We start from the raw sequence: 26241 nt of genomic DNA, 5'->3' as shown, positions 1-26241 counted from the left end.
GGGCCGGGCAGGGTCACCACCACGGGGGAGGGCTGGATGACGACGGTGGAGTCCTGGCACTGCCTGACACAGGGCTCATTGCAGCTGTTGGCCAGCGGGGTCGGGCCGCAGGGCGAGCAGGGCAGGCACGGGTTGTAGCAGGACATGTCTCGGGGCGGGAGGTGCACCTGTGAGAGTGGGCAGGGGGAAGCAGAGCATGAGGGGTGGGTGGGTGAGGTGCAGCCTGTCACCCCAGGACGAGGGAAAGAGCCACGAGCTGGAGCCAAGAGGTGGAGGCACTGTAGGCAGACCTAGTGGTTCTCCTTCCCCTCTGCCCAAAAGAGCCCTGAAAAGAGCACCCAGACCCAGGGAGGTCCCTTCCTGGCCCATAGCTCAGCAGACACCTCAGCCAAGCCCAGCTTCTGCCCACGACACACCTTCCGTCCCCTCCATCTCCCATGACAAGCAGTTCCAAGACCCAACAAAAGCAGAAAAAGACAATTTTGTGCTGAGAAATCCTAGAGGAGGATGAGGCAAAGGAGGACGAGCAGGCAGAGGAGAAAGGGCTTCAGAGTTACCTTGTTCTCAAGGAGACGGAGGCGAGAGGAGTGGTTGAGAGAGTGAGGAGAAGGGCCCGCTTTTATAGTGCTCCTGCACTGCCCCAGGCCCTCAGTCACTGCACGCGGGCAGTAATTTTCCAACAGACTCACCTCCAGAGCAAACTATCCTCCCTACTGGCACAGGTTGTGTTTTGGTTTCCCTCAACGCTGCCGCTTCATTTCCTCGTTTCCATCATGCTTGATTTGCCATGCAGTCTCCTTTCATGTGCTGGGATGAAAGGCCCAAGGATATCCCGAATAAGGTCATGTCTGCACAGGCAGCAGATACCTCCAGATACCCAGCGCTTGGGTTAGGAAAGCTGAAGCCCACCTGGTGTGGGCTTGCCACACCTCCTTCCCCTCCTTTCCACACCTCCTTTCCCTCCTGGGTCCTTGTTCTCCTGCACTCCCCTGGGCTGTGAGCACCACAAAGACCTTTCCAACCTCAAGGCTCCTGCGATTCTGTCATGGGCAAAAGGCAGGTGACGCACGGCCGCTGCGAAGAAGGAAGAAGTGGTTGGGAACATTGGAATCAAGGGCAGCCTTGGCTACCACAGCACAGGAACACTAGGTTTGAAGAGCTGTTGTCAGGGAGGGAAGTGAGTAGCAGGGTACAGCCCCTGGACTTCAGGCAGGCCAACTCTGGCCTAGTCAGGCAGCGGGTAGGCACCTCATGGTCCAAGAGCAAGAAGGGTCCAGCCAATAGTGAGGAAAACAATCAGAAATCTCAGCAGCCTGGCTTTGGCTGAGCGGCGTAGCCACGGCGGAGCACCAACGTCAAAAGGCAGCATCCTGGAGTTGGAAGGAGGAATGAGCTGCAGAGAAGGAATGTGGGAATAATCCCTGGGCACGTTGGGATGCTGTTAGGAAAGCCAAAGCTCAGCCTGCCTTGAGTCTTGCAAGGGGCCTCAAGAGCAACAGGCAACAAGCATCAAGAGCAACATCCAACCCCTACAGGGGTAGCCAAAGAGTGATGGGAGAAAAATGTGGGCCCTCTGCTGACTGGGGCGCCTCGTTTCCTGACAGTGGACAGAGAGCAGGCTGCCTGTGGGGAGTCAGGGCCTTCTCTCTCCCAGCGGTCACCTGTAAGTTCTCCCAGGCTGCTCTGCCCTTTGAAAGAGTTGAAGGAAGGAGGGGTATCCCTCCCAGCCTGAGTAAAGTTGAGCTGTACAAGCCAGCTGATGTGCTACAGGGCAGGGCTGCTGTAAAGGAAGACCTAGACCAGCGGGAGCGCTGGGCCAAAGGAACCTCACGGTGTTAAGAAGGACACGTGGCAAGTGCTGCATCTGGAAAGGAAGAACCTCTTACATCAGTATGGCCTGGGGAATGGACCAGGCTACGCTCTTAGAGACCTGAAACCTCCTCTGGGTAGACGTGAGCCGTGGGGCAGGGTCACCCTTGGAGAGGCGCTTGAAGGGTGGAAGGCAATGGACATACAGGCCTCGTCTTCCTGGCCCAAGACACCCGGCTGTGGGAGGGGGCACTCCTGAATGCTCCGTGGAGGAAAAGAAAAGGTCACAGAAAATATCTCCCCACAGGTTGGGACTCTTGCTTGGGTCTCAAGCGTTACATCTTTTCCTGGCAGTAGTGCCTCACCATGCCTCCTTTCCCATGCCCCAAAGGCCTCCTCAGTTTGGAGTATAACCCAGCGCTGTTGGGGAAGCAAGGAAACTTCCCCCACCTCCCCAGCGAGCGGTGTCTGTCAGGACCCTGCAGTGCCACGTGCCTGGGGATGCTGAGGGGACGAGGGGACGTGCTCAGCAGGGCCCTGGGTACAGAAGCAGCTCTGAGGCTGCACTGAGGAGGTGATGCACTTCCCTGCCCTGCCGGCATGGAGGCAGCTGGGATGTGTCTCAGGAGGGCAAGGGAATGCCTTCAGAAGCCAAGCTTCCCGGGATAGACTCTCCCTACCCATGGTGAGTCACACTCTAACGTTGGATTGGCCGTGTGCCAGCCTTTATGTGTGAGGCCAAGCCAGGAGTGCGTGCTGTCTGCAGGCTTGTGTCCCACGCAGGGCTGAATTCCCCTGAGGACAGGGCCGCTCCATCCCCGCCCCAGGAAAATCGTCTTTGAGCACTGGCTGCACCCGAGTACACAGCTCCAGGGCAGGCCATTGTGTGTCCCGCTGGTCAGGGTCCTAAGCATGCAGCCAAACTGCATGGTGGTGTGAGGAGAGTGGGAGGAACAAGGTTCTGTCCAGAGCCACAACACCCCCGCCTTGTAGGGAGGAGGGAGGGGCCCAACTTATTTTGGGGCTTTGGGAGGGCAACGTTCTCATTCCACAAGCCTGCAGATGTCATTGTTAGGAGACCCCCAGAGACTGCCACAAGAGGGGATGACTTTACCATAGACCCTGGCCAAAGTTTGCAGGAATGGGAAGCTTTCCTTGGGAGAAGACATTTGTAACCACAGCACAGCCCACCTGCCCACAGAGGCAATGGTCAGTGATTGCGGGAGCGAGCATGGGGGCAGTCAAGGAGGAGGAAGGAGGCGGCGTGTCCCCATTCTCAGAAGCCTTCGGGCACCAGGGAGAAGACAGCATTGGTGGGAAGATATGCCCATCTTCCTGCACAGGCTGTGGAAAACATCTCACCAGATTTCCCCAGACCCATGTCCTCCCTCTCCACAGACCTCTCCAGCTCTTGGGGACACACCTTTTGCCTGTGTTGACATGATTCTGTGCAAGAAATCCTTGGGCCTCTCATCCCCTTCCTTCAAAAGAGCCTCCGTGGCCTAATGGTCATGTCAGAAATGAGGAAATAAAATGGCAGGCTTGACGTAAACCAAAACACAGCCTGTGCCATCAGGTAGGATATTTTTCTCTGGAGGTGAGTCTGTTGGAAAATTACTGCCCGCATGCAGTGACTGAGGGCCCGGGGCAGTGCAGGAGCAGTATAAAAGCAGGCCCTTCCCGTCGCTCTCTCACCCACTCCTCTCGCCTCGATTTCCTTGGGAACAAGGTGAGCTGAAGCCCTTTCCTGTCTTTCTCAGCTGCCTCCTCCTTTTCCTACTGTGGGATTTCTCAGCCCACGCTTGTCTCTTTTTCCCCTGCTGTGTCTTCAGTCCCCATGCCACCGTAGAGGGATGGTGTGGCTTCGAGAGAGGCTGGGCTGAGGTGTCTGCTGGGCTGGTGCTATGTGGGTTTAGTCGTTCTTCTTGGAGCTCTTTTGGGCTGAGGGAAATGGTATTCCTCATCGTCCTGGGGCAACAGGCTGTTTCCTCACCCACCCACCCACCCCTCATGCTCTGCTTCCCCCTGCCCACTCTCACAGGTGCACCTCCCGCCCCGAGACATGTCCTGCTACAACCCGTGCCTGCCCTGCTCGCCCTGCGGCCCGACCCCGCTGGCCAACAGCTGCAATGAGCCCTGTGTCAGGCAGTGCCAGGACTCCACCGTCATCATTGAGCCGTCCCCCGTGGTGGTGACCCTGCCCGGCCCCATCCTCAGCTCCTTCCCACAGAGCACCGCCGTGGGATCCTCCACCTCCGCTGCCGTTGGCAGCATCCTCAGCTCTCAGGGAGTGCCCATCTCCTCCGGGGGCTTTGGCCTCTCCGGCTTGGGCAGCGGCTACTGCGGCAGGAGCTGCCTCCCCTGCTAAAGCTGCTGGCGATGGCCCTGGGGAAGGCCCCCAGGGACCCACAAGATGGCACTGGAGTGCGGATGGAGGGTCGGCTGGTTGCTTTCAGAAGGGCTGAGCCACACCGGCAGCCCGTCAGGCAGATGGACACCTGGCAGGGTCTCGGCCACAGCCGTGGGGCGAAGACTCCGATCTGAGCCTGGTGCTCCCTGCGCTGGGACCAGCACTCAGAACGACCTCAGTTCCCTCTTCTGCCTCATTAAAGTTCTGCTGCATCCCAGTCCATGCCTCTGTGTCATCCTTTCCTCTGTAGAATCTCTCCCATGATGCCCAGGGAGAGAGATGTTGCTCCCTGCTCATTCTCGCAGGGTGGTCTTTGGGATGCTTGTGCAACGGTTGTTATCACAATTGTGTTGCGTCTGACGGGGATGGAATTAACTGTCCCCATAAGAGCCTTCATAGCGCTGTGCTTTGTAGGTGTAGCTAGAAGGGTCCTGGGAACACAGAAATGTTTTGCCTTCTGCTGAGCAGTGCTTTTCTTTGCTTATGCACGTGGGACTTGCCTTTATTCATTACACCGCCTTTATGCCAAGCCACAAAGTTTTCTCCTTATTTTCTGCCCCGTGTCTCGCTGAGGACACGGAAGGATAGAGTGTCTTGGTGGGCAGCTGGCGGCCAGACGAGGCCAACTCCCCGCAGCCTTTCTGGCGTTCAACACGGGTCTCAAGACATTGGCAGTTTTGATCTGAGCATGCTCTAGCTGTAGTAGTTCCTAATTAGCAGGCGTTTGCGCAGGGGAGGGAGGGTGTTCGCTTGGTGCACCGCTTCTCTCTTTCCTTGCCTGAGCTTGGGCACATGTTCCTAGAACCAAAGGCTATGTGCTTTGCCCTGGCATGGATGCCCTTCCTGTGCTGGGCAGAGCTGCCTTGTGGAGAGGGTGCGGGAACACACCTCCCTCTTCCCATGCGGGACTGATGTGGGTTGTTTGGTTACACAGGCTCCCGAGGTCCTCCCTCTCCTTGACGCGAGGTGTTTAAAACTACTAACTAACACTGTTGCCTTAACGTGGGGTTTGTGGAATGTGGTGTCATGCTGGCGTACGAGGAGACAATTTCTGGGTGCGGTGACAGTGAAAGATGCCCTGAGGTGGCCGGTCCGTGGGCGGCAGCTGCCTGAAAACCAGCTGCTTTTAGCACTGTGTTGGAGCTTGACCTGTGCCTATCGAGCCACGATTCAGTACTATCAGAGGACAGTGTGTAAGAGAGGGACCCAAACCTCTCTGAGAATGTCACGGTTCAGCCGGGCATCCAAACTACATCTAAGAACGCGGTAGTTGAGGCAGAGACCCAAAGCACGTCTGAGACATCCATGGTTGAGATCGGGACCCAAACACCACCTCGAGTAATTGCTCCAGTAGTGGAAAAGAAATAGTGGGCAGGGAGGTGAACCGGACCATATCGTCCATTAGGAAGGGAGTGAGGGGGACAAAGAGTCTGATGGGTAAGCTGGTCCTTCAGCAAAGAAGTGGGAGGGAGAAGTGAGAGAAATCACTCAAGAGACGGGAAGTACCCGGTCCCTGACCTCAAGGGAACTTTGGGAGATGTGGAAAGATTACAGGCAGCAGCCAGGAAAGCGGATCACTGCCTGGCAACTCCGATGCTGGAAGAGCAGGGCCAACAGTCAGGAACTGGAAGGTAAGGAAGCCCAACAGGCTGAGCGCCTCGCTAGGGAGTGGGGGGTTGACAGTGGAATTGGAAAAGAGGCGGTGCTGGTCATCGTCTACGGTGACCTGGATGACAAGGAGGTCTCCAAAGGTCTGGAGAATGCCCCGTGTATACGGGCCATGTGAAAAAGGTGGTCCGCAATGCACCAGTGGCATATTCTAACAGCTTGGCAACACTGCACTGCCCCGGTTTGGATACACCAACTGTGGAGAGAGCAGCTTGCTGCCTCTGAAATGTTGAAGAAAATCTCTCTCCCTCCTTGTCCCCACAGGCCGGCACCTCAGCTGTGAGGGGTGCCCCACAGAGCCAGTCTGCTCCTGCTGTGGTCAGGGGGGAAAGGAAGACCCCGCACCGGGTCACGTGGCCCTCTCTGGATCTTCCTGCATGACCAGGGGAAGTGGGATGCTGAGCCCACCTTTGAGCCGGAAACCTGCGTGCGCACACAGCGGGGAAGGCTGCTGCTAATAACGGGCCGTGCAAGAAGGCTGTCAGTTGAGCTGCAGCTCAGTTACCCCATTATCTGGGGGCAAGAAAGCAGAAGAAGGGTTAGGGAAGGGCAAAAGAATAATGCTGATTCTTCTTAGAGGTGGATTGGCCTTGAAACGAAGCAAGGGCAACGGACCTGCCCAGGAGAGGTGTTTGTTGGGAGTACGATGGCAGGGTGGCTGTCATCACATCTTTATGGATGTGATTAATGAGGTAACACCTGTATCCCCGTCACCTGGCAGCCAGACAAGGTCAACCCGCCACAAGAACGATTGCTAACTGCCGCAGCGTGGTCCTCCCGTCTACGGACACCGCAGCACCAAGGGTGAGGAGAGCGTTGCGCTGGAGGTGCGTAGGGCAGATGGGGAGCCTTTGCTCTTTGCAAAAGGCGGGGAGGGTGGGACCCAGGGCAGCGGGCCCCTTCGGGCCACCGTCACTGTCATGGAGAGGAAGTCATCCATGAGTCCTCCAGAGCCCCTGGCCATCAGGCCCTGCTTTGCTGGACCTCTGCGCAGCCGTGCCTTCTGGGCCTCAGTGCACTTGCTGAGGAAGGGACGCGTGGCCACTGCTGATGTCGCTTGAGGAGCCTGGGCTGCGGGAAGCCCTGGGAGGGCAGCAGCCCCACAAGCTGCTGGGAAGTGGCCAGGTGGGGAGGGGAGGAGTCAGGTGGGAAGGGGTAGCAATCGCTCGTGCCCTGGCTGCTGCTGTGCTGGGGGAGGAGGCTCAAGCAGGAAATGACCCCCAAACGGCTGACCAGAATTGACAAAAGAGCTGTGGCATGCTGTATGACATCATGGCCAACAATAGCACTGTGGGTAGAGCCGCGATCAGCATCTGTCTTGGTAGTAACCAGCCATGTCACCTCACATCTCCTTCGCCCTCTGACAAGCAACAGCCCAAGAGCAGGGCCAGGAAGAGGTGCTTTTTTGGTAACCCCATTAAAACAGGTGAAACTCAACTCTCAGGACTGTTCCCAGACATGAAGGGCGGCTGACATCAACATCCTGGACTGCGTGAGTAGGCGTGTAGCCAGGAGATCGTTAGGAGTGATGACCCCACTCGGCTCAGCACCAGCCCGACAGTATCTAGAACATTAGTTCAAGTTTTGGGCTGCAAGATAAGAAGGACGTGACCAAACGGAATGGGTTCAGCGGAGGGTGGGCAGGAGAGTGAGAGGGTTGGAGCCCTTGCTTGGGGATGAGAGGCAGAGGGTGTGGGGTTTGCTGAGCGTGGAGAAGAGAATGCTTTGGTGAGAGACCTAAGATCGTCTCTGAAGCAGCTACGGTCATTAAAGTGTGTCAGGTAACTCTTCCCGCCCCAGATAGGCGGAGAAGTTCAGAAAGCAGAGGGTCACCCTACGTGTGCCAAACAATACTCAAAGCAAGCCTGTGTTAGCAATCACTGCATTACCATCCCCAACAACCCCCTCCCAGAACCAGCCCCGAGCAACATATCTGCCCTTGGGCATCTTGGGAGAGCATCTGCAGGGGGAAGAATGACACAGAGACAAAGGCGGGGATGCAGCAGAACTTTAATGAGGCAGGAGAGGGAACTGAGGTCGTTCTGAGTGCTGGTCCTGGTGCAGGGAGCACCAGGGGCAGATGGCAGCCTGCGCCCCACAGCTGCAGCAGAGATCCTGCCAGGAGTCCATCTGCCTGCCCCACGGAGGGAGCAGAGCCAGCAGGAATTCCCTAGGCTGGCTTTGTGGGGCTCAGAGCCACGGGGAGCACGGGAGATCAAGGACCCGGGAGGGAAAGGAGAGAGTGGAAGAGGGGAAAGGCAGGCATGCACTATGCTTTCCGAGAGCCCATGCTGACCCTGAACTTCTGCAAGGGGTGTTGGCATGGCTCAGCCCCTCTGAAAGCAAGAAGCGGGTGCTCCGTCGCCAGTCCGGTTCCAACTTGTGGGTCCCTGGGGGCCTTCCCCTGGACCATCGCCAGCAGCTTTAGCAGGGGAGGCACGTTCTCCCACAGTAGCGGCTGCCCAAGCCGGAGAGGCCAAAGCCCCCGGAGGAGATGGGCACTCCCTGAGAGCTGAGGATGCTGCCAACGGCAGCGGAGGTGGAGGATCCCACGGCGGTGCTCTGTGGGAAGGAGCTGAGGATGGGGCCGGGCAGGGTCACCACCACGGGGGACGGCTCAATGATGACGGTGGAGTCCTGGCACTGCCTGACACAGGGCTCATTGCAGCTGTTGGCCAGCGGGGTCGGGCCGCAGGGCGAGCAGGGCAGGCACGGGTTGTAGCAGGACATGTCTCAGGGCGGGAGGTGCACCTGTGAGAGTGGGCAGGGGGAAGCAGAGCATGAGGGGTGGGTGGGTGAGGTGCAGCCTGTCACCCCAGGATGAGGGAAAGAGCCACGAGCTGGAGCCAAGAGGTGGAGGCACTGTAGGCAGACCTAGTGGTTCTCCTTCCCCTCTGCCCAAAAGAGCCCTGAAAAGAGCACCCAGACCCAGGGAGGTCCCTTCCTGGCCCATAGCTCAGCAGACACCTCAGCCAAGCCCAGCTTCTGCCCACGACACACCTTCCGTCCCCTCCATCTCCCATGACAAGCAGTTCCAAGACCCAACAAAAGCAGAAAAAGACAATTTTGTGCTGAGAAATCCTAGAGGAGGATGAGGCAAAGGAGGACGAGCAGGCAGAGGAGAAAGGGCTTCAGAGTTACCTTGTTCTCAAGGAGATGGAGGCGAGAGGAGTGGTTGAGAGAGTGAGGAGAAGGGCCCGCTTTTATAGTGCTCCTGCACTGCCCCAGGCCCTCAGTCACTGCACGCGGGCAGTAATTTTCCAACAGACTCACCTCCAGAGCAAACTATCCTCCCTACTGGCACAGGTTGTGTTTTGGTTTCCCTCAACGCTGCCGCTTCATTTCCTCGTTTCCATCATGCTTGATTTGCCATGCAGTCTCCTTTCATGTGCTGGGATGAAAGGCCCAAGGATATCCCGAATAAGGTCATGTCTGCACAGGCAGCAGATACCTCCAGATACCCAGCGCTTGGGTTAGGAAAGCTGAAGCCCACCTGGTGTGGGCTTGCCACACCTCCTTCCCCTCCTTTCCACACCTCCTTTCCCTCCTGGGTCCTTGTTCTCCTGCACTCCCCTGGGCTGTGAGCACCACAAAGACCTTTCCAACCTCAAGGCTCCTGCGATTCTGTCATGGGCAAAAGGCAGGTGACGCACGGCCGCTGCGAAGAAGGAAGAAGTGGTTGGGAACATTGGAATCAAGGGCAGCCTTGGCTACCACAGCACAGGAACACTAGGTTTGAAGAGCTGTTGTCAGGGAGGGAAGTGAGTAGCAGGGTACAGCCCCTGGACTTCAGGCAGGCCAACTCTGGCCTAGTCAGGCAGCGGGTAGGCACCTCATGGTCCAAGAGCAAGAAGGGTCCAGCCAATAGTGAGGAAAACAATCAGAAATCTCAGCAGCCTGGCTTTGGCTGAGCGGCGTAGCCACGGCGGAGCACCAACGTCAAAAGGCAGCATCCTGGAGTTGGAAGGAGGAATGAGCTGCAGAGAAGGAATGTGGGAATAATCCCTGGGCACGTTGGGATGCTGTTAGGAAAGCCAAAGCTCAGCCTGCCTTGAGTCTTGCAAGGGGCCTCAAGAGCAACAGGCAACAAGCATCAAGAGCAACATCCAACCCCTACAGGGGTAGCCAAAGAGTGATGGGAGAAAAATGTGGGCCCTCTGCTGACTGGGGCGCCTCGTTTCCTGACAGTGGACAGAGAGCAGGCTGCCTGTGGGGAGTCAGGGCCTTCTCTCTCCCAGCGGTCACCTGTAAGTTCTCCCAGGCTGCTCTGCCCTTTGAAAGAGTTGAAGGAAGGAGGGGTATCCCTCCCAGCCTGAGTAAAGTTGAGCTGTACAAGCCAGCTGATGTGCTACAGGGCAGGGCTGCTGTAAAGGAAGACCTAGACCAGCGGGAGCGCTGGGCCAAAGGAACCTCACGGTGTTAAGAAGGACACGTGGCAAGTGCTGCATCTGGAAAGGAAGAACCTCTTACATCAGTATGGCCTGGGGAATGGACCAGGCTACGCTCTTAGAGACCTGAAACCTCCTCTGGGTAGACGTGAGCCGTGGGGCAGGGTCACCCTTGGAGAGGCGCTTGAAGGGTGGAAGGCAATGGACATACAGGCCTCGTCTTCCTGGCCCAAGACACCCGGCTGTGGGAGGGGGCACTCCTGAATGCTCCGTGGAGGAAAAGAAAAGGTCACAGAAAATATCTCCCCACAGGTTGGGACTCTTGCTTGGGTCTCAAGCGTTACATCTTTTCCTGGCAGTAGTGCCTCACCATGCCTCCTTTCCCATGCCCCAAAGGCCTCCTCAGTTTGGAGTATAACCCAGCGCTGTTGGGGAAGCAAGGAAACTTCCCCCACCTCCCCAGCGAGCGGTGTCTGTCAGGACCCTGCAGTGCCACGTGCCTGGGGATGCTGAGGGGACGAGGGGACGTGCTCAGCAGGGCCCTGGGTACAGAAGCAGCTCTGAGGCTGCACTGAGGAGGTGATGCACTTCCCTGCCCTGCCGGCATGGAGGCAGCTGGGATGTGTCTCAGGAGGGCAAGGGAATGCCTTCAGAAGCCAAGCTTCCCGGGATAGACTCTCCCTACCCATGGTGAGTCACACTCTAACGTTGGATTGGCCGTGTGCCAGCCCTTATGTGTGAGGCCAAGCCAGGAGTGCGTGCTGTCTGCAGGCTTGTGTCCCACGCAGGGCTGAATTCCCCTGAGGACAGGGCCGCTCCATCCCCGCCCCAGGAAAATCGTCTTTGAGCACTGGCTGCACCCGAGTACACAGCTCCAGGGCAGGCCATTGTGTGTCCCGCTGGTCAGGGTCCTAAGCATGCAGCCAAACTGCATGGTGGTGTGAGGAGAGTGGGAGGAACAAGGTTCTGTCCAGAGCCACAACACCCCCGCCTTGTAGGGAGGAGGGAGGGGCCCAACTTATTTTGGGGCTTTGGGAGGGCAACGTTCTCATTCCACAAGCCTGCAGATGTCATTGTTAGGAGACCCCCAGAGACTGCCACAAGAGGGGATGACTTTACCATAGACCCTGGCCAAAGTTTGCAGGAATGGGAAGCTTTCCTTGGGAGAAGACATTTGTAACCACAGCACAGCCCACCTGCCCACAGAGGCAACGGTCAGTGATTGCGGGAGCGAGCATGGGGGCAGTCAAGGAGGAGGAAGGAGGCGGCGTGTCCCCATTCTCAGAAGCCTTCGGGCACCAGGGAGAAGACAGCATTGGTGGGAAGATATGCCCGTCTTCCTGCACAGGCTGTGGAAAACATCTCACCAGATTTCCCCAGACCCATGTCCTCCCTCTCCACAGACCTCTCCAGCTCTTGGGGACACACCTTTTGCCTGTGTTGACATGATTCTGTGCAAGAAATCCTTGGGCCTCTCATCCCCTTCCTTCAAAAGAGCCTCCGTGGCCTAATGGTCATGTCAGAAATGAGGAAATAAAATGGCAGGCTTGACGTAAACCAAAACACAGCCTGTGCCATCAGGTAGGATATTTTTCTCTGGAGGTGAGTCTGTTGGAAAATTACTGCCCGCGTGCAGTGACTGAGGGCCTGGGGCAGTGCAGGAGCAGTATAAAAGCAGGCCCTTCCCGTCGCTCTCTCACCCACTCCTCTCGCCTCGATTTCCTTGGGAACAAGGTGAGCTGAAGCCCTTTCCTGTCTTTCTCAGCTGCCTCCTCCTTTTCCTACTGTGGGATTTCTCAGCCCACACTTGTCTCTTTTTCCCCTGCTGTGTCTTCAGTCCCCATGCCACCGTAGAGGGATGGTGTGGCTTCGAGAGAGGCTGGGCTGAGGTGTCTGCTGGGCTGGTGCTATGTGGGTTTAGTCGTTCTTCTTGGAGCTCTTTTGGGCTGAGGGAAATGGTATTCCTCATCGTCCTGGGGCGACAGGCTGTTTCCTCACCCACCCCTCCCCCTCCATGCTCTGCTTCCCCCTGCCCACTCTCACAGGTGCACCTCCCGCCCCGAGACATGTCCTGCTACAACCCGTGCCTGCCCTGCTCGCCCTGCGGCCCGACCCCGCTGGCCAACAGCTGCAATGAGCCCTGTGTCAGGCAGTGCCAGGACTCCACCGTCGTCATCCAGCCCTCCCCCGTGGTGGTGACCCTGCCCGGCCCCATCCTCAGCTCCTTCCCACAGAGCACCGCCGTGGGATCCTCCACCTCCGCTGCCGTTGGCAGCATCCTCAGCTCTCAGGGAGTGCCCATCTCCTCCGGGGGCTTTGGCCTCTCCGGCTTTGGCAGCCGCTACTGCGGGAGAACGTGCCTCCCCTGCTAAAGCTGCTGGCGATGGCCCTGGGGAAGGCCCCCAGGGACCCACAAGATGGCACTGGAGTGCGGATGGAGGGTCGGCTGGTTGCTTTCAGAAGGGCTGAGCCACACCGGCAGCCCGTCAGGCAGATGGACACCTGGCAGGGTCTCGGCCACAGCCGTGGGGCGAAGACTCCGATCTGAGCCTGGTGCTCCCTGCGCTGGGACCAGCACTCAGAACGACCTCAGTTCCCTCTTCTGCCTCATTAAAGTTCTGCTGCATCCCAGTCCATGCCTCTGTGTCATCCTTTCCTCTGTAGAATCTCTCCCATGATGCCCAGGGAGAGAGATGTTGCTCCCTGCTCATTCTCGCAGGGTGGTCTTTGGGATGCTTGTGCAACGGTTGTTATCACAATTGTGTTGCGTCTGACGGGGATGGAATTAACTGTCCCCATAAGAGCCTTCATAGCGCTGTGCTTTGTAGGTGTAGCTAGAAGGGTCCTGGGAACACAGAAATGTTTTGCCTTCTGCTGAGCAGTGCTTTTCTTTGCTTATGCACGTGGGACTTGCCTTTATTCATTACACCGCCTTTATGCCAAGCCACAAAGTTTTCTCCTTATTTTCTGCCCCGTGTCTCGCTGAGGACACGGAAGGATAGAGTGTCTTGGTGGGCAGCTGGCGGCCAGACGAGGCCAACTCCCCGCAGCCTTTCTGGCGTTCAACACGGGTCTCAAGACATTGGCAGTTTTGATCTGAGCATGCTCTAGCTGTAGTAGTTCCTAATTAGCAGGCGTTTGCGCAGGGGAGGGAGGGTGTTCGCTTGGTGCACCGCTTCTCTCTTTCCTTGCCTGAGCTTGGGCACATGTTCCTAGAACCAAAGGCTATGTGCTTTGCCCTGGCATGGATGCCCTTCCTGTGCTGGGCAGAGCTGCCTTGTGGAGAGGGTGCGGGAACACACCTCCCTCTTCCCATGCGGGACTGATGTGGGTTGTTTGGTTACACAGGCTCCCGAGGTCCTCCCTCTCCTTGACGCGAGGTGTTTAAAACTACTAACTAACACTGTTGCCTTAACGTGGGGTTTGTGGAATGTGGTGTCATGCTGGCGTACGAGGAGACAATTTCTGGGTGCGGTGACAGTGAAAGATGCCCTGAGGTGGCCGGTCCGTGGGCGGCAGCTGCCTGAAAACCAGCTGCTTTTAGCACTGTGTTGGAGCTTGACCTGTGCCTATCGAGCCACGATTCAGTACTATCAGAGGACAGTGTGTAAGAGAGGGACCCAAACCTCTCTGAGAATGTCACGGTTCAGCCGGGCATCCAAACTACATCTAAGAACGCGGTAGTTGAGGCAGAGACCCAAAGCACGTCTGAGACATCCATGGTTGAGATCGGGACCCAAACACCACCTCGAGTAATTGCTCCAGTAGTGGAAAAGAAATAGTGGGCAGGGAGGTGAACCGGACCATATCGTCCATTAGGAAGGGAGTGAGGGGGACAAAGAGTCTGATGGGTAAGCTGGTCCTTCAGCAAAGAAGTGGGAGGGAGAAGTGAGAGAAATCACTCAAGAGACGGGAAGTACCCGGTCCCTGACCTCAAGGGAACTTTGGGAGATGTGGAAAGATTACAGGCAGCAGCCAGGAAAGCGGATCACTGCCTGGCAACTCCGATGCTGGAAGAGCAGGGCCAACAGTCAGGAACTGGAAGGTAAGGAAGCCCAACAGGCTGAGCGCCTCGCTAGGGAGTGGGGGGTTGACAGTGGAATTGGAAAAGAGGCGGTGCTGGTCATCGTCTACGGTGACCTGGATGACAAGGAGGTCTCCAAAGGTCTGGAGAATGCCCCGTGTATACAGGCCATGTGAAAAAGGTGGTCCGCAATGCACCAGTGGCATATTCTAACAGCTTGGCAACACTGCACTGCCCCGGTTTGGATACACCAACTGTGGAGAGAGCAGCTTGCTGCCTCTGAAATGTTGAAGAAAATCTCTCTCCCTCCTTGTCCCCACAGGCCAGCACCTCAGCTGTGAGGGGTGCCCCACAGAGCCAGTCTGCTCCTGCTGTGGTCAGGGGGGAAAGGAAGACCCCGCGCCGGGTCACGTGGCCCTCTCTGGATCTTCCTGCATGACCAGGGGAAGTGGGATGCTGAGCCCACCTTTGAGCCGGAAACCTGCGTGCGCACACAGCGGGGAAGGCCGCTGCTAATAAGGGGCCGTGCAAGAAGGCTGTCAGTTGAGCTGCAGCTCAGTTACCCCATTATCTGGGGGCAAGAAAGCAGAAGAAGGGTTAGGGAAGGGCAAAAGAATAATGCTGATTCTTCTTAGAGGTGGATTGGCCATGAAACGAAGCAAGGGCAACGGACCTGCCCAGGAGAGGTGTTTGTTGGGAGTACGATGGCAGGGTGGCTGTCATCACATCTTTATGGATGTGATTAATGAGGTAACACCTGTATCCCCGTCACCTGGCAGCCAGACAAGGTCAACCCGCCACAAGAACGATTGCTAACTGCCGCAGCGTGGTCCTCCCGTCTACGGACACCGCAGCACCAAGGGTGAGGAGAGCGTTGCGCTGGAGGTGCGTAGGGCAGATGGGGAGCCTTTGCTCTTTGCAAAAGGCGGGGAGGGTGGGACCCAGGGCAGCGGGCCCCTTCGGGCCACCGTCACTGTCATGGAGAGGAAGTCATCCATGAGTCCTCCAGAGCCCCTGGCCATCAGGCCCTGCTTTGCTGGACCTCTGCGCAGCCGTGCCTTCTGGGCCTCAGTGCACTTGCTGAGGAAGGGACGCGTGGCCACTGCTGATGTCGCTTGAGGAGCCTGGGCTGCGGGAAGCCCTGGGAGGGCAGCACCCCACAAGCTGCTGGGAAGTGGCCAGGTGGGGAGGGGAGGAGTCAGGTGGGAAGGGGTAGCAATCGCTCGTGCCCTGGCTGCTGCTGTGCTGGGGGAGGAGGCTCAAGCAGGAAATGACCCCCAAACGGCTGACCAGAATTGACAAAAGAGCTGTGGCATGCTGTATGACATCATGGCCAACAATAGCACTGTGGGTAGAGCCACGATCAGCATCTGTCTTGGTAGTAACCAGCCATGTCACCTCACATCTCCTTCGCCCTCTGACAAGCAACAGCCCAAGAGCAGGGCCAGGAAGAGGTGCTTTTTTGGTAACCCCATTAAAACAGGTGAAACTCAACTCTCAGGACTGTTCCCAGACATGAAGGGCGGCTGACATCAACATCCTGGACTGCGTGAGTAGGCGTGTAGCCAGGAGATCGTTAGGAGTGATGACCCCACTCGGCTCAGCACCAGCCCGACAGTATCTAGAACATTAGTTCAAGTTTTGGGCTGCAAGATAAGAAGGACGTGACCAAACGGAATGGGTTCAGCGGAGGGTGGGCAGGAGAGTGAGAGGGTTGGAGCCCTTGCTTGGGGATGAGAGGCAGAGGGTGTGGGGTTTGCTGAGCGTGGGGAAGAGAATGCTTTGGTGAGAGACCTAAGATCGTCTCTGAAGCAGCTACGGTCATTAAAGTGTGTCAGGTAACTCTTCCCGCCCCAGATAGGCGGAGAAGTTCAGAAAGCAGAGGGTCACCCTACCTGTGCCAAACAATACTCAAAGCAAGCCTGTGTTAGCAATCACTGCATTACCATCCCCAACAACCCCCTCCCAGAACCAGCCCCGAGCAACATATCTGCCCTTGGGCATCTTGGGAGAGCATCTGCAGGGGGAAGAATGACACAGAGACAAAGGCGGGGATGCAGCAGAACTTTAATGAGGCAGGAGAGGGAACTGAGGTCGTTCTGAGTGCTGGTCCTGGTGCAGGGAGCACCAGGGGCAGATGGCAGCCTGCGCCCCACAGCTGCAGCAGAGATCCTGCCAGGAGTTCATCTGCCTGCCCCACGGAGGGAGCAGAGCCAGCAGGAATTCCCTAGGCTGGCTTTGTGGGGCTCAGAGCCACGGGGAGCACGGGAGATCAAGGACCCGGGAGGGAAAGGAGAGAGTGGAAGAGGGGAAAGGCAGGCATGCACTATGCTTTCCGAGAGCCCATGCTGACCCTGTACTTCTGCAAGGGGTGTTGGCGTGGCTCAGCCCCTCTGAAAGCAAGAAGCGGGTGCTCCATCACCAGTCCGGTCCCATCTTGTGGGTCCCTGGGGGCCTTCCCCAGGGCCATCGCCAGCAGCTTTAGCAGGGGAGGCACGTTCTCCCACAGTAGCGGCTGCCAAAGCCGGAGAGGCCAAAGCCCCCGGAGGAGATGGGCACTCCCTGAGAGCTGAGGATGCTGCCAACGGCAGCGGAGGTGGAGGATCCCACGGCGGTGCTCTGTGGGAAGGAGCTGAGGATGGGGCCGGGCAGGGTCACCACCACGGGGGAGGGCTGGATGACGACGGTGGAGTCCTGGCACTGCCTGACACAGGGCTCATTGCAGCTGTTGGCCAGCGGGGTCGGGCCGCAGGGCGAGCAGGGCAGGCACGGGTTGTAGCAGGACATGTCTCGGGGCGGGAGGTGCACCTGTGAGAGTGGGCAGGGGGAAGCAGAGCATGAGGGGTGGGTGGGTGAGGTGCAGCCTGTCACCCCAGGACGAGGGAAAGAGCCACGAGCTGGAGCCAAGAGGTGGAGGCACTGTAGGCAGACCTAGTGGTTCTCCTTCCCCTCTGCCCAAAAGAGCCCTGAAAAGAGCACCCAGACCCAGGGAGGTCCCTTCCTGGCCCATAGCTCAGCAGACACCTCAGCCAAGCCCAGCTTCTGCCCACGACACACCTCCCGTCCCCTCCATCTCCCATGACAAGCAGTTCCAAGACCCAACAAAAGCAGAAAAAGACAATTTTGTGCTGAGAAATCCTAGAGGAGGATGAGGCAAAGGAGGACGAGCAGGCAGAGGAGAAAGGGCTTCAGAGTTACCTTGTTCTCAAGGAGACGGAGGCGAGAGGAGTGGTTGAGAGAGTGAGGAGAAGGGCCCGCTTTTATAGTGCTCCTGCACTGCCCCAGGCCCTCAGTCACTGCACGCGGGCAGTAATTTTCCAACAGACTCACCTCCAGAGCAAACTATCCTCCCTACTGGCACAGGTTGTGTTTTGGTTTCCCTCAACGCTGCCGCTTCATTTCCTCGTTTCCATCATGCTTGATTTGCCATGCAGTCTCCTTTCATGTGCTGGGATGAAAGGCCCAAGGATATCCCGAATAAGGTCATGTCTGCACAGGCAGCAGATACCTCCAGATACCCAGCGCTTGGGTTAGGAAAGCTGAAGCCCACCTGGTGTGGGCTTGCCACACCTCCTTCCCCTCCTTTCCACACCTCCTTTCCCTCCTGGGTCCTTGTTCTCCTGCACTCCCCTGGGCTGTGAGCACCACAAAGACCTTTCCAACCTCAAGGCTCCTGAGATTCTGTCATGGGCAAAAGGCAGGTGACGCACGGCCGCTGCGAAGAAGGAAGAAGTGGTTGGGAACATTGGAATCAAGGGCAGCCTTGGCTACCACAGCACAGGAACACTAGGTTTGAAGAGCTGTTGTCAGGGAGGGAAGTGAGTAGCAGGGTACAGCCCCTGGACTTCAGGCAGGCCAACTCTGGCCTAGTCAGGCAGCGGGTAGGCACCTCATGGTCCAAGAGCAAGAAGGGTCCAGCCAATACTGAGGAAAACAATCAGAAATCTCAGCAGCCTGGCTTTGGCTGAGCGGCGTAGCCACGGCGGAGCACCAACGTCAAAAGGCAGCATCCTGGAGTTGGAAGGAGGAATGAGCTGCAGAGAAGGAATGTGGGAATAATCCCTGGGCATGTTGGGATGCTGTTAGGAAAGCCAAAGCTCAGCCTGCCTTGAGTCTTGCAAGGGGCCTCAAGAGCAACAGGCAACAAGCATCAAGAGCAACATCCAACCCCTACAGGGGTAGCCAAAGAGTGATGGGAGAAAAATGTGGGCCCTCTGCTGACTGGGGCGCCTCGTTTCCTGACAGTGGACAGAGAGCAGGCTGCCTGTGGGGAGTCAGGGCCTTCTCTCTCCCAGCGGTCACCTGTAAGTTCTCCCAGGCTGCTCTGCCCTTTGAAAGAGTTGAAGGAAGGAGGGGTATCCCTCCCAGCCTGAGTAAAGTTGAGCTGTACAAGCCAGCTGATGTGCTACAGGGCAGGGCTGCTGTAAAGGAAGACCTAGACCAGCGGGAGCGCTGGGCCAAAGGAACCTCACGGTGTTAAGAAGGACACGTGGCAAGTGCTGCATCTGGAAAGGAAGAACCTCTTACATCAGTATGGCCTGGGGAATGGACCAGGCTACGCTCTTAGAGACCTGAAACCTCCTCGGGGTAGACGTGAGCCGTGGGGCAGGGTCACCCTTGGAGAGGCGCTTGAAGGGTGGAAGGCAATGGACATACAGGCCTCGTCTTCCTGGCCCAAGACACCCGGCTGTAGGAGGGGGCACTCCTGAATGCTCCGTGGAGGAAAAGAAAAGGTCACAGAAAATATCTCCCCACAGGTTGGGACTCTTGCTTGGGTCTCAAGCGTTACATCTTTTCCTGGCAGTAGTGCCTCACCATGCCTCCTTTCCCATGCCCCAAAGGCCTCCTCAGTTTGGAGTATAACCCAGCGCTGTTGGGGAAGCAAGGAAACTTCCCCCACCTCCCCAGCGAGCGGTGTCTGTCAGGACCCTGCAGTGCCACGTGCCTGGGGATGCTGAGGGGACGAGGGGACGTGCTCAGCAGGGCCCTGGGTACAGAAGCAGCTCTGAGGCTGCACTGAGGAGGTGATGCACTTCCCTGCCCTGCAGGCATGGAGGCAGCTGGGATGTGTCTCAGGAGGGCAAGGGAATGCCTTCAGAAGCCAAGCTTCCCGGGATAGACTCTCCCTACCCATGGTGAATCACACTCTAACGTTGGATTGGCCGTGTGCCAGCCTTTATGTGTGAGGCCAAGCCAGGAGTGCGTGCTGTCTGCAGGCTTGTATCCCACGCAGGGCTGAATTCCCCTGAGGACAGGGCCGCTCCATCCCCGCCCCAGGAAAATCGTCTTTGAGCACTGGCTGCACCCGAGTACACAGCTCCAGGGCAGGCCATTGTGTGTCCCGCTGGTCAGGGTCCTAAGCATGCAGCCAAACTGCATGGTGGTGTGAGGAGAGTGGGAGGAACAAGGTTCTGTCCAGAGCCACAACACCCCCGCCTTGTAGGGAGGAGGGAGGGGCCCAACTTATTTTGGGGCTTTGGGAGGGCAACGTTCTCATTCCACAAGCCTGCAGATGTCATTGTTAGGAGACCCCCAGAGACTGCCACAAGAGGGGATGACTTTACCATAGACCCTGGCCAAAGTTTGCAGGAATGGGAAGCTTTCCTTGGGAGAAGACATTTGTAACCACAGCACAGCCCACCTGCCCACAGAGGCAACGGTCAGTGATTGCGGGAGCGAGCATGGGGGCAGTCAAGGAGGAGGAAGGAGGCGGCGTGTCCCCATTCTCAGAAGCCTTCGGGCACCAGGGAGAAGACAGCATTGGTGGGAAGATATGCCCATCTTCCTGCACAGGCTGTGGAAAACATCTCACCAGATTTCCCCAGACCCATGTCCTCCCTCTCCACAGACCTCTCCAGCTCTTGGGGACACACCTTTTGCCTGTGTTGACATGATTCTGTGCAAGAAATCCTTGGGCCTCTCATCCCCTTCCTTCAAAAGAGCCTCCGTGGCCTAATGGTCATGTCAGAAATGAGGAAATAAAATGGCAGGCTTGACGTAAACCAAAACACAGCCTGTGCCAGTAGGGAGGATATTTTTCTCTGGAGGTGAGTCTGTTGGAAAATTACTGCCCGCGTGCAGTGACTGAGGGCCCGGGGCAGTGCAGGAGCAGTATAAAAGCAGGCCCTTCCCGTCGCTCTCTCACCCACTCCTCTCGCCTCGATTTCCTTGGGAACAAGGTGAGCTGAAGCCCTTTCCTGTCTTTCTCAGCTGCCTCCTCCTTTTCCTACTGTGGGATTTCTCAGCCCACGCTTGTCTCTTTTTCCCCTGCTGTGTCTTCAGTCCCCATGCCACCGTAGAGGGATGGTGTGGCTTCGAGAGAGGCTGGGCTGAGGTGTCTGCTGGGCTGGTGCTATGTGGGTTTAGTCGTTCTTCTTGGAGCTCTTTTGGGCTGAGGGAAATGGTATTCCTCATCGTCCTGGGGCGACAGGCTGTTTCCTCACCCACCCCTCATGCTCTGCTTCCCCCTGCCCACTCTCACAGGTGCACCTCCCGCCCCGAGACATGTCCTGCTACAACCCGTGCCTGCCCTGCTCGCCCTGCGGCCCGACCCCGCTGGCCAACAGCTGCAATGAGCCCTGTGTCAGGCAGTGCCAGGACTCCACCGTCGTCATCCAGCCCTCCCCCGTGGTGGTGACCCTGCCCGGCCCCATCCTCAGCTCCTTCCCACAGAGCACCGCCGTGGGATCCTCCACCTCCGCTGCCGTTGGCAGCATCCTCAGCTCTCAGGGAGTGCCCATCTCCTCCGGGGGCTTTGGCCTCTCCGGCTTGGGCAGCGGCTACTGCGGCAGGAGCTGCCTCCCCTGCTAAAGCTGCTGGCGATGGCCCTGGGGAAGGCCCCCAGGGACCCACAAGATGGCACTGGAGTGCGGATGAAGGGTCGGCTGGTTGCTTTCAGAAGGGCTGAGCCACACCGGCAGCCCGTCAGGCAGATGGACACCTGGCAGGGTCTCGGCCACAGCCGTGGGGCGAAGACTCCGATCTGAGCCTGGTGCTCCCTGCGCTGGGACCAGCACTCAGAACGACCTCAGTTCCCTCTTCTGCCTCATTAAAGTTCTGCTGCATCCCAGTCCATGCCTCTGTGTCATCCTTTCCTCTGTAGAATCTCTCCCATGATGCCCAGGGAGAGAGATGTTGCTCCCTGCTCATTCTCGCAGGGTGGTCTTTGGGATGCTTGTGCAACGGTTGTTATCACAATTGTGTTGCGTCTGACGGGGATGGAATTAACTGTCCCCATAAGAGCCTTCATAGCGCTGTGCTTTGTAGGTGTAGCTAGAAGGGTCCTGGGAACACAGAAATGTTTTGCCTTCTGCTGAGCAGTGCTTTTCTTTGCTTATGCACGTGGGACTTGCCTTTATTCATTACACCGCCTTTATGCCAAGCCACAAAGTTTTCTCCTTATTTTCTGCCCCGTGTCTCGCTGAGGACACGGAAGGATAGAGTGTCTTGGTGGGCAGCTGGCGGCCAGACGAGGCCAACTCCCCGCAGCCTTTCTGGCGTTCAACACGGGTCTCAAGACATTGGCAGTTTTGATCTGAGCATGCTCTAGCTGTAGTAGTTCCTAATTAGCAGGCGTTTGCGCAGGGGAGGGAGGGTGTTCGCTTGGTGCACCGCTTCTCTCTTTCCTTGCCTGAGCTTGGGCACATGTTCCTAGAACCAAAGGCTATGTGCTTTGCCCTGGCATGGATGCCCTTCCTGTGCTGGGCAGAGCTGCCTTGTGGAGAGGGTGCGGGAACACACCTCCCTCTTCCCATGCGGGACTGATGTGGGTTGTTTGGTTACACAGGCTCCCGAGGTCCTCCCTCTCCTTGACGCGAGGTGTTTAAAACTACTAACTAACACTGTTGCCTTAACGTGGGGTTTGTGGAATGTGGTGTCATGCTGGCGTACGAGGAGACAATTTCTGGGTGCGGTGACAGTGAAAGATGCCCTGAGGTGGCCGGTCCGTGGGCGGCAGCTGCCTGAAAACCAGCTGCTTTTAGCACTGTGTTGGAGCTTGACCTGTGCCTATCGAGCCACGATTCAGTACTATCAGAGGACAGGGTTTAAGAGAGGGACCCAAACCTCTCTGAGAATGTCACGGTTCAGCCGGGCATCCAAACTACATCTAAGAACGCGGTAGTTGAGGCAGAGACCCAAAGCACGTCTGAGACATCCATGGTTGAGATCGGGACCCAAACACCACCTCGAGTAATTGCTCCAGTAGTGGAAAAGAAATAGTGGGCAGGGAGGTGAACCGGACCATATCGTCCATTAGGAAGGGAGTGAGGGGGACAAAGAGTCTGATGGGTAAGCTGGTCCTTCAGCAAAGAAGTGGGAGGGAGAAGTGAGAGAAATCACTCAAGAGACGGGAAGTACCCGGTCCCTGACCTCAAGGGAACTTTGGGAGATGTGGAAAGATTACAGGCAGCAGCCAGGAAAGCGGATCACTGCCTGGCAACTCCGATGCTGGAAGAGCAGGGCCAACAGTCAGGAACTGGAAGGTAAGGAAGCCCAACAGGCTGAGCGCCTCGCTAGGGAGTGGGGGGTTGACAGCGGAATTGGAAAAGAGGCGGTGAATTGCAGTGCCCGGGGGCGTCTCCTGTCAAGTACGAGGACAGGATTTCCGCTGAGGGAAGATCTTGTGCTTTGGCCAGGAAGGTGGACTACCACTTTGGATGGCATCCAATACCCGAGAGAATTAGCGGTGCTGGTCATCGTCTACGGTGACCTGGATGACAAGGAGGTCTCCAAAGGTCTGGAGAATGCCCCGTGTATACGGGCCATGTGAAAAAGGTGGTCCGCAATGCACCAGTGGCATATTCTAACAGCTTGGCAACACTGCACTGCCCCGGTTTGGATACACCAACTGTGGAGAGAGCAGCTTGCTGCCTCTGAAATGTTGAAGAAAATCTCGCTCCCTCCTTGTCCCCACAGGCCAGCACCTCAGCTGTGAGGGGTGCCCCACAGAGCCAGTCTGCTCCTGCTGTGGTCAGGGGGGAAAGGAAGACCCCGCGCCGGGTCACGTGGCCCTCTCTGGATCTTCCTGCATGACCAGGGGAAGTGGGATGCTGAGCCCACCTTTGAGCCGGAAACCTGCGTGCGCACACAGCGGGGAAGGCCGCTGCTAATAAGGGGCCGTGCAAGAAGGCTGTCAGTTGAGCTGCAGCTCAGTTACCCCATTATCCGGGGGCAAGAAAGCAGAAGAAGGGTTAGGGAAGGGCAAAAGAATAATGCTGATTCTTCTTAGAGGTGGATTGGCCATGAAACGAAGCAAGGGCAACGGACCTGCCCAGGAGAGGTGTTTGTTGGGAGTACGATGGCAGGGTGGCTGTCATCACATCTTTATGGATGTGATTAATGAGGTAACACCTGTATCCCCGTCACCTGGCAGCCAGACAAGGTCAACCCGCCACAAGAACGATTGCTAACTGCCGCAGCGTGGTCCTCCCGTCTACGGACACCGCAGCACCAAGGGTGAGGAGAGCGTTGCGCTGGAGGTGCGTAGGGCAGATGGGGAGCCTTTGCTCTTTGCAAAAGGCGGGGAGGGTGGGACCCAGGGCAGCGGGCCCCTTCGGGCCACCGTCACTGTCATGGAGAGGAAGTCATCCATGAGTCCTCCAGAGCCCCTGGCCATCAGGCCCTGCTTTGCTGGACCTCTGCGCAGCCGTGCCTTCTGGGCCTCAGTGCACTTGCTGAGGAAGGGACGCGTGGCCACTGCTGATGTCGCTTGAGGAGCCTGGGCTGCGGGAAGCCCTGGGAGGGCAGCAGCCCCACAAGCTGCTGGGAAGTGGCCAGGTGGGGAGGGGAGGAGTCAGGTGGGAAGGGGTAGCAATCGCTCGTGCCCTGGCTGCTGCTGTGCTGGGGGAGGAGGCTCAAGCAGGAAATGACCCCCAAACGGCTGACCAGAATTGACAAAAGAGCTGTGGCATGCTGTATGACATCATGGCCAACAATAGCACTGTGGGTAGAGCCGCGATCAGCATCTGTCTTGGTAGTAACCAGCCATGTCACCTCACATCTCCTTCGCCCTCTGACAAGCAACAGCCCAAGAGCAGGGCCAGGAAGAGGTGCTTTTTTGGTAACCCCATTAAAACAGGTGAAACTCAACTCTCAGGACTGTTCCCAGACATGAAGGGCGGCTGACATCAACATCCTGGACTGCGTGAGTAGGCGTGTAGCCAGGAGATCGTTAGGAGTGATGACCCCACTCGGCTCAGCACCAGCCCGACAGTATCTAGAACATTAGTTCAAGTTTTGGGCTGCAAGATAAGAAGGACGTGACCAAACGGAATGGGTTCAGCGGAGGGTGGGCAGGAGAGTGAGAGGGTTGGAGCCCTTGCTTGGGGATGAGAGGCAGAGGGTGTGGGGTTTGCTGAGCGTGGAGAAGAGAATGCTTTGGTGAGAGACCTAAGATCGTCTCTGAAGCAGCTACGGTCATTAAAGTGTGTCAGGTAACTCTTCCCGCCCCAGATAGGCGGAGAAGTTCAGAAAGCAGAGGGTCACCCTACCTGTGCCAAACAATACTCAAAGCAAGCCTGTGTTAGCAATCACTGCATTACCATCCCCAACAACCCCCTCCCAGAACCAGCCCCGAGCAACATATCTGCCCTTGGGCATCTTGGGAGAGCATCTGCAGGGGGAAGAATGACACAGAGACAAAGGCGGGGATGCAGCAGAACTTTAATGAGGCAGGAGAGGGAACTGAGGTCGTTCTGAGTGCTGGTCCTGGTGCAGGGAGCACCAGGGGCAGATGGCAGCCTGCGCCCCACAGCTGCAGCAGAGATCCTGCCAGGTGTCCATCTGCCTGCCCCACGGAGGGAGCAGAGCCAGCAGGAATTCCCTAGGCTGGCTTTGTGGGGCTCAGAGCCACGGGGAGCACGGGAGATCAAGGACCCGGGAGGGAAAGGAGAGAGTGGAAGAGAGGAAAGGCAGGCATGCACTATGCTTTCCGAGAGCCCATGCTGACCCTGTACTTCTGCAAGGGGTGTTGGCATGGCTCAGCCCCTCTGAAAGCAAGAAGCGGGTGCTCCATCACCAGTCCGGTCCCATCTTGTGGGTCCCTGGGGGCCTTCCCCAGGGCCATCGCCAGCAGCTTTAGCAGGGGAGGCACGTTCTCCCACAGTAGCGGCTGCCCAAGCCGGAGAGGCCAAAGCCCCCGGAGGAGATGGGCACTCCCTGAGAGCTGAGGATGCTGCCAACGGCAGCGGAGGTGGAGGATCCCACGGCGGTGCTCTGTGGGAAGGAGCTGAGGATGGGGCCGGGCAGGGTCACCACCACGGGGGAGGGCTGGATGACGACGGTGGAGTCCTGGCACTGCCTGACACAGGGCTCATTGCAGCTGTTGGCCAGCGGGGTCGGGCCGCAGGGCGAGCAGGGCAGGCACGGGTTGTAGCAGGACATGTCTCGGGGCGGGAGGTGCACCTGTGAGAGTGGGCAGGGGGAAGCAGAGCATGAGGGGTGGGTGGGTGAGGTGCAGCCTGTCACCCCAGGACGAGGGAAAGAGCCACGAGCTGGAGCCAAGAGGTGGAGGCACTGTAGGCAGACCTAGTGGTTCTCCTTCCCCTCTGCCCAAAAGAGCCCTGAAAAGAGCACCCAGACCCAGGGAGGTCCCTTCCTGGCCCATAGCTCAGCAGACACCTCAGCCAAGCCCAGCTTCTGCCCACGACACACCTTCCGTCCCCTCCATCTCCCATGACAAGCAGTTCCAAGACCCAACAAAAGCAGAAAAAGACAATTTTGTGCTGAGAAATCCTAGAGGAGGATGAGGCAAAGGAGGACGAGCAGGCAGAGGAGAAAGGGCTTCAGAGTTACCTTGTTCTCAAGGAGATGGAGGCGAGAGGAGTGGTTGAGAGAGTGAGGAGAAGGGCCCGCTTTTATAGTGCTCCTGCACTGCCCCAGGCCCTCAGTCACTGCACGCGGGCAGTAATTTTCCAACAGACTCACCTCCAGAGCAAACTATC

General features: G+C 57.6%; 7 protein-coding genes across 7 annotated transcripts in view; 3 read left to right on the top strand and 4 right to left on the bottom strand.

The window, feature by feature from the left end:
* The window catches only part of LOC135317201 (feather keratin 1-like), a 506-nt gene extending 360 nt beyond the window's left edge, over nt 1-146 (bottom strand). The window contains exon 1 of the mRNA XM_064473051.1: nt 1-146. Coding sequence (XP_064329121.1) covers nt 1-146 — 146 coding nt within the window.
* A 3725-nt stretch (nt 147-3871) lies between these two features.
* LOC135317389 (feather beta keratin-like) lies at nt 3872-4177 on the top strand. Its single transcript, XM_064473686.1, has one exon. It carries the CDS (start codon nt 3872-3874, stop codon nt 4175-4177), a length of 306 nt encoding a protein of 101 aa, XP_064329756.1.
* Nucleotides 4178-8311: 4134 nt separating this feature from the next.
* LOC135317388 (feather beta keratin-like) lies at nt 8312-8617 on the bottom strand. The gene has a single exon (XM_064473685.1). The coding sequence runs from the start codon at nt 8615-8617 to the stop codon at nt 8312-8314; it is 306 nt and encodes a 101-aa protein (XP_064329755.1).
* A 3319-nt stretch (nt 8618-11936) lies between these two features.
* Nucleotides 11937-12647, top strand: LOC135317265 (feather keratin 1-like). The gene is made up of 2 exons (XM_064473209.1): nt 11937-12009; nt 12340-12647. Exon 2 carries the CDS (start codon nt 12342-12344, stop codon nt 12645-12647), a length of 306 nt encoding a protein of 101 aa, XP_064329279.1. The 5' UTR covers nt 11937-12009; nt 12340-12341.
* Nucleotides 12648-16780: 4133 nt separating this feature from the next.
* Nucleotides 16781-17086, bottom strand: LOC135317202 (feather keratin 1-like). Its single transcript, XM_064473052.1, has one exon. It carries the CDS (start codon nt 17084-17086, stop codon nt 16781-16783), a length of 306 nt encoding a protein of 101 aa, XP_064329122.1.
* A 3717-nt stretch (nt 17087-20803) lies between these two features.
* Nucleotides 20804-21109, top strand: LOC135317387 (feather keratin 1-like). The gene has a single exon (XM_064473684.1). It carries the CDS (start codon nt 20804-20806, stop codon nt 21107-21109), a length of 306 nt encoding a protein of 101 aa, XP_064329754.1.
* Nucleotides 21110-25375: 4266 nt separating this feature from the next.
* LOC135317386 (feather keratin 1-like) lies at nt 25376-25681 on the bottom strand. The gene has a single exon (XM_064473682.1). The coding sequence runs from the start codon at nt 25679-25681 to the stop codon at nt 25376-25378; it is 306 nt and encodes a 101-aa protein (XP_064329752.1).
* Nucleotides 25682-26241: the final 560 nt, after the last annotated feature.

Source organism: Phalacrocorax carbo, chromosome 25, assembly GCF_963921805.1.
Source record: "Phalacrocorax carbo chromosome 25, bPhaCar2.1, whole genome shotgun sequence".
NCBI lineage: Eukaryota > Metazoa > Chordata > Aves > Suliformes > Phalacrocoracidae > Phalacrocorax > Phalacrocorax carbo.
The sequence above is the reverse complement of the archived record's forward strand: the minus strand, read 5'-3'. Positions and strand labels throughout refer to the sequence as shown.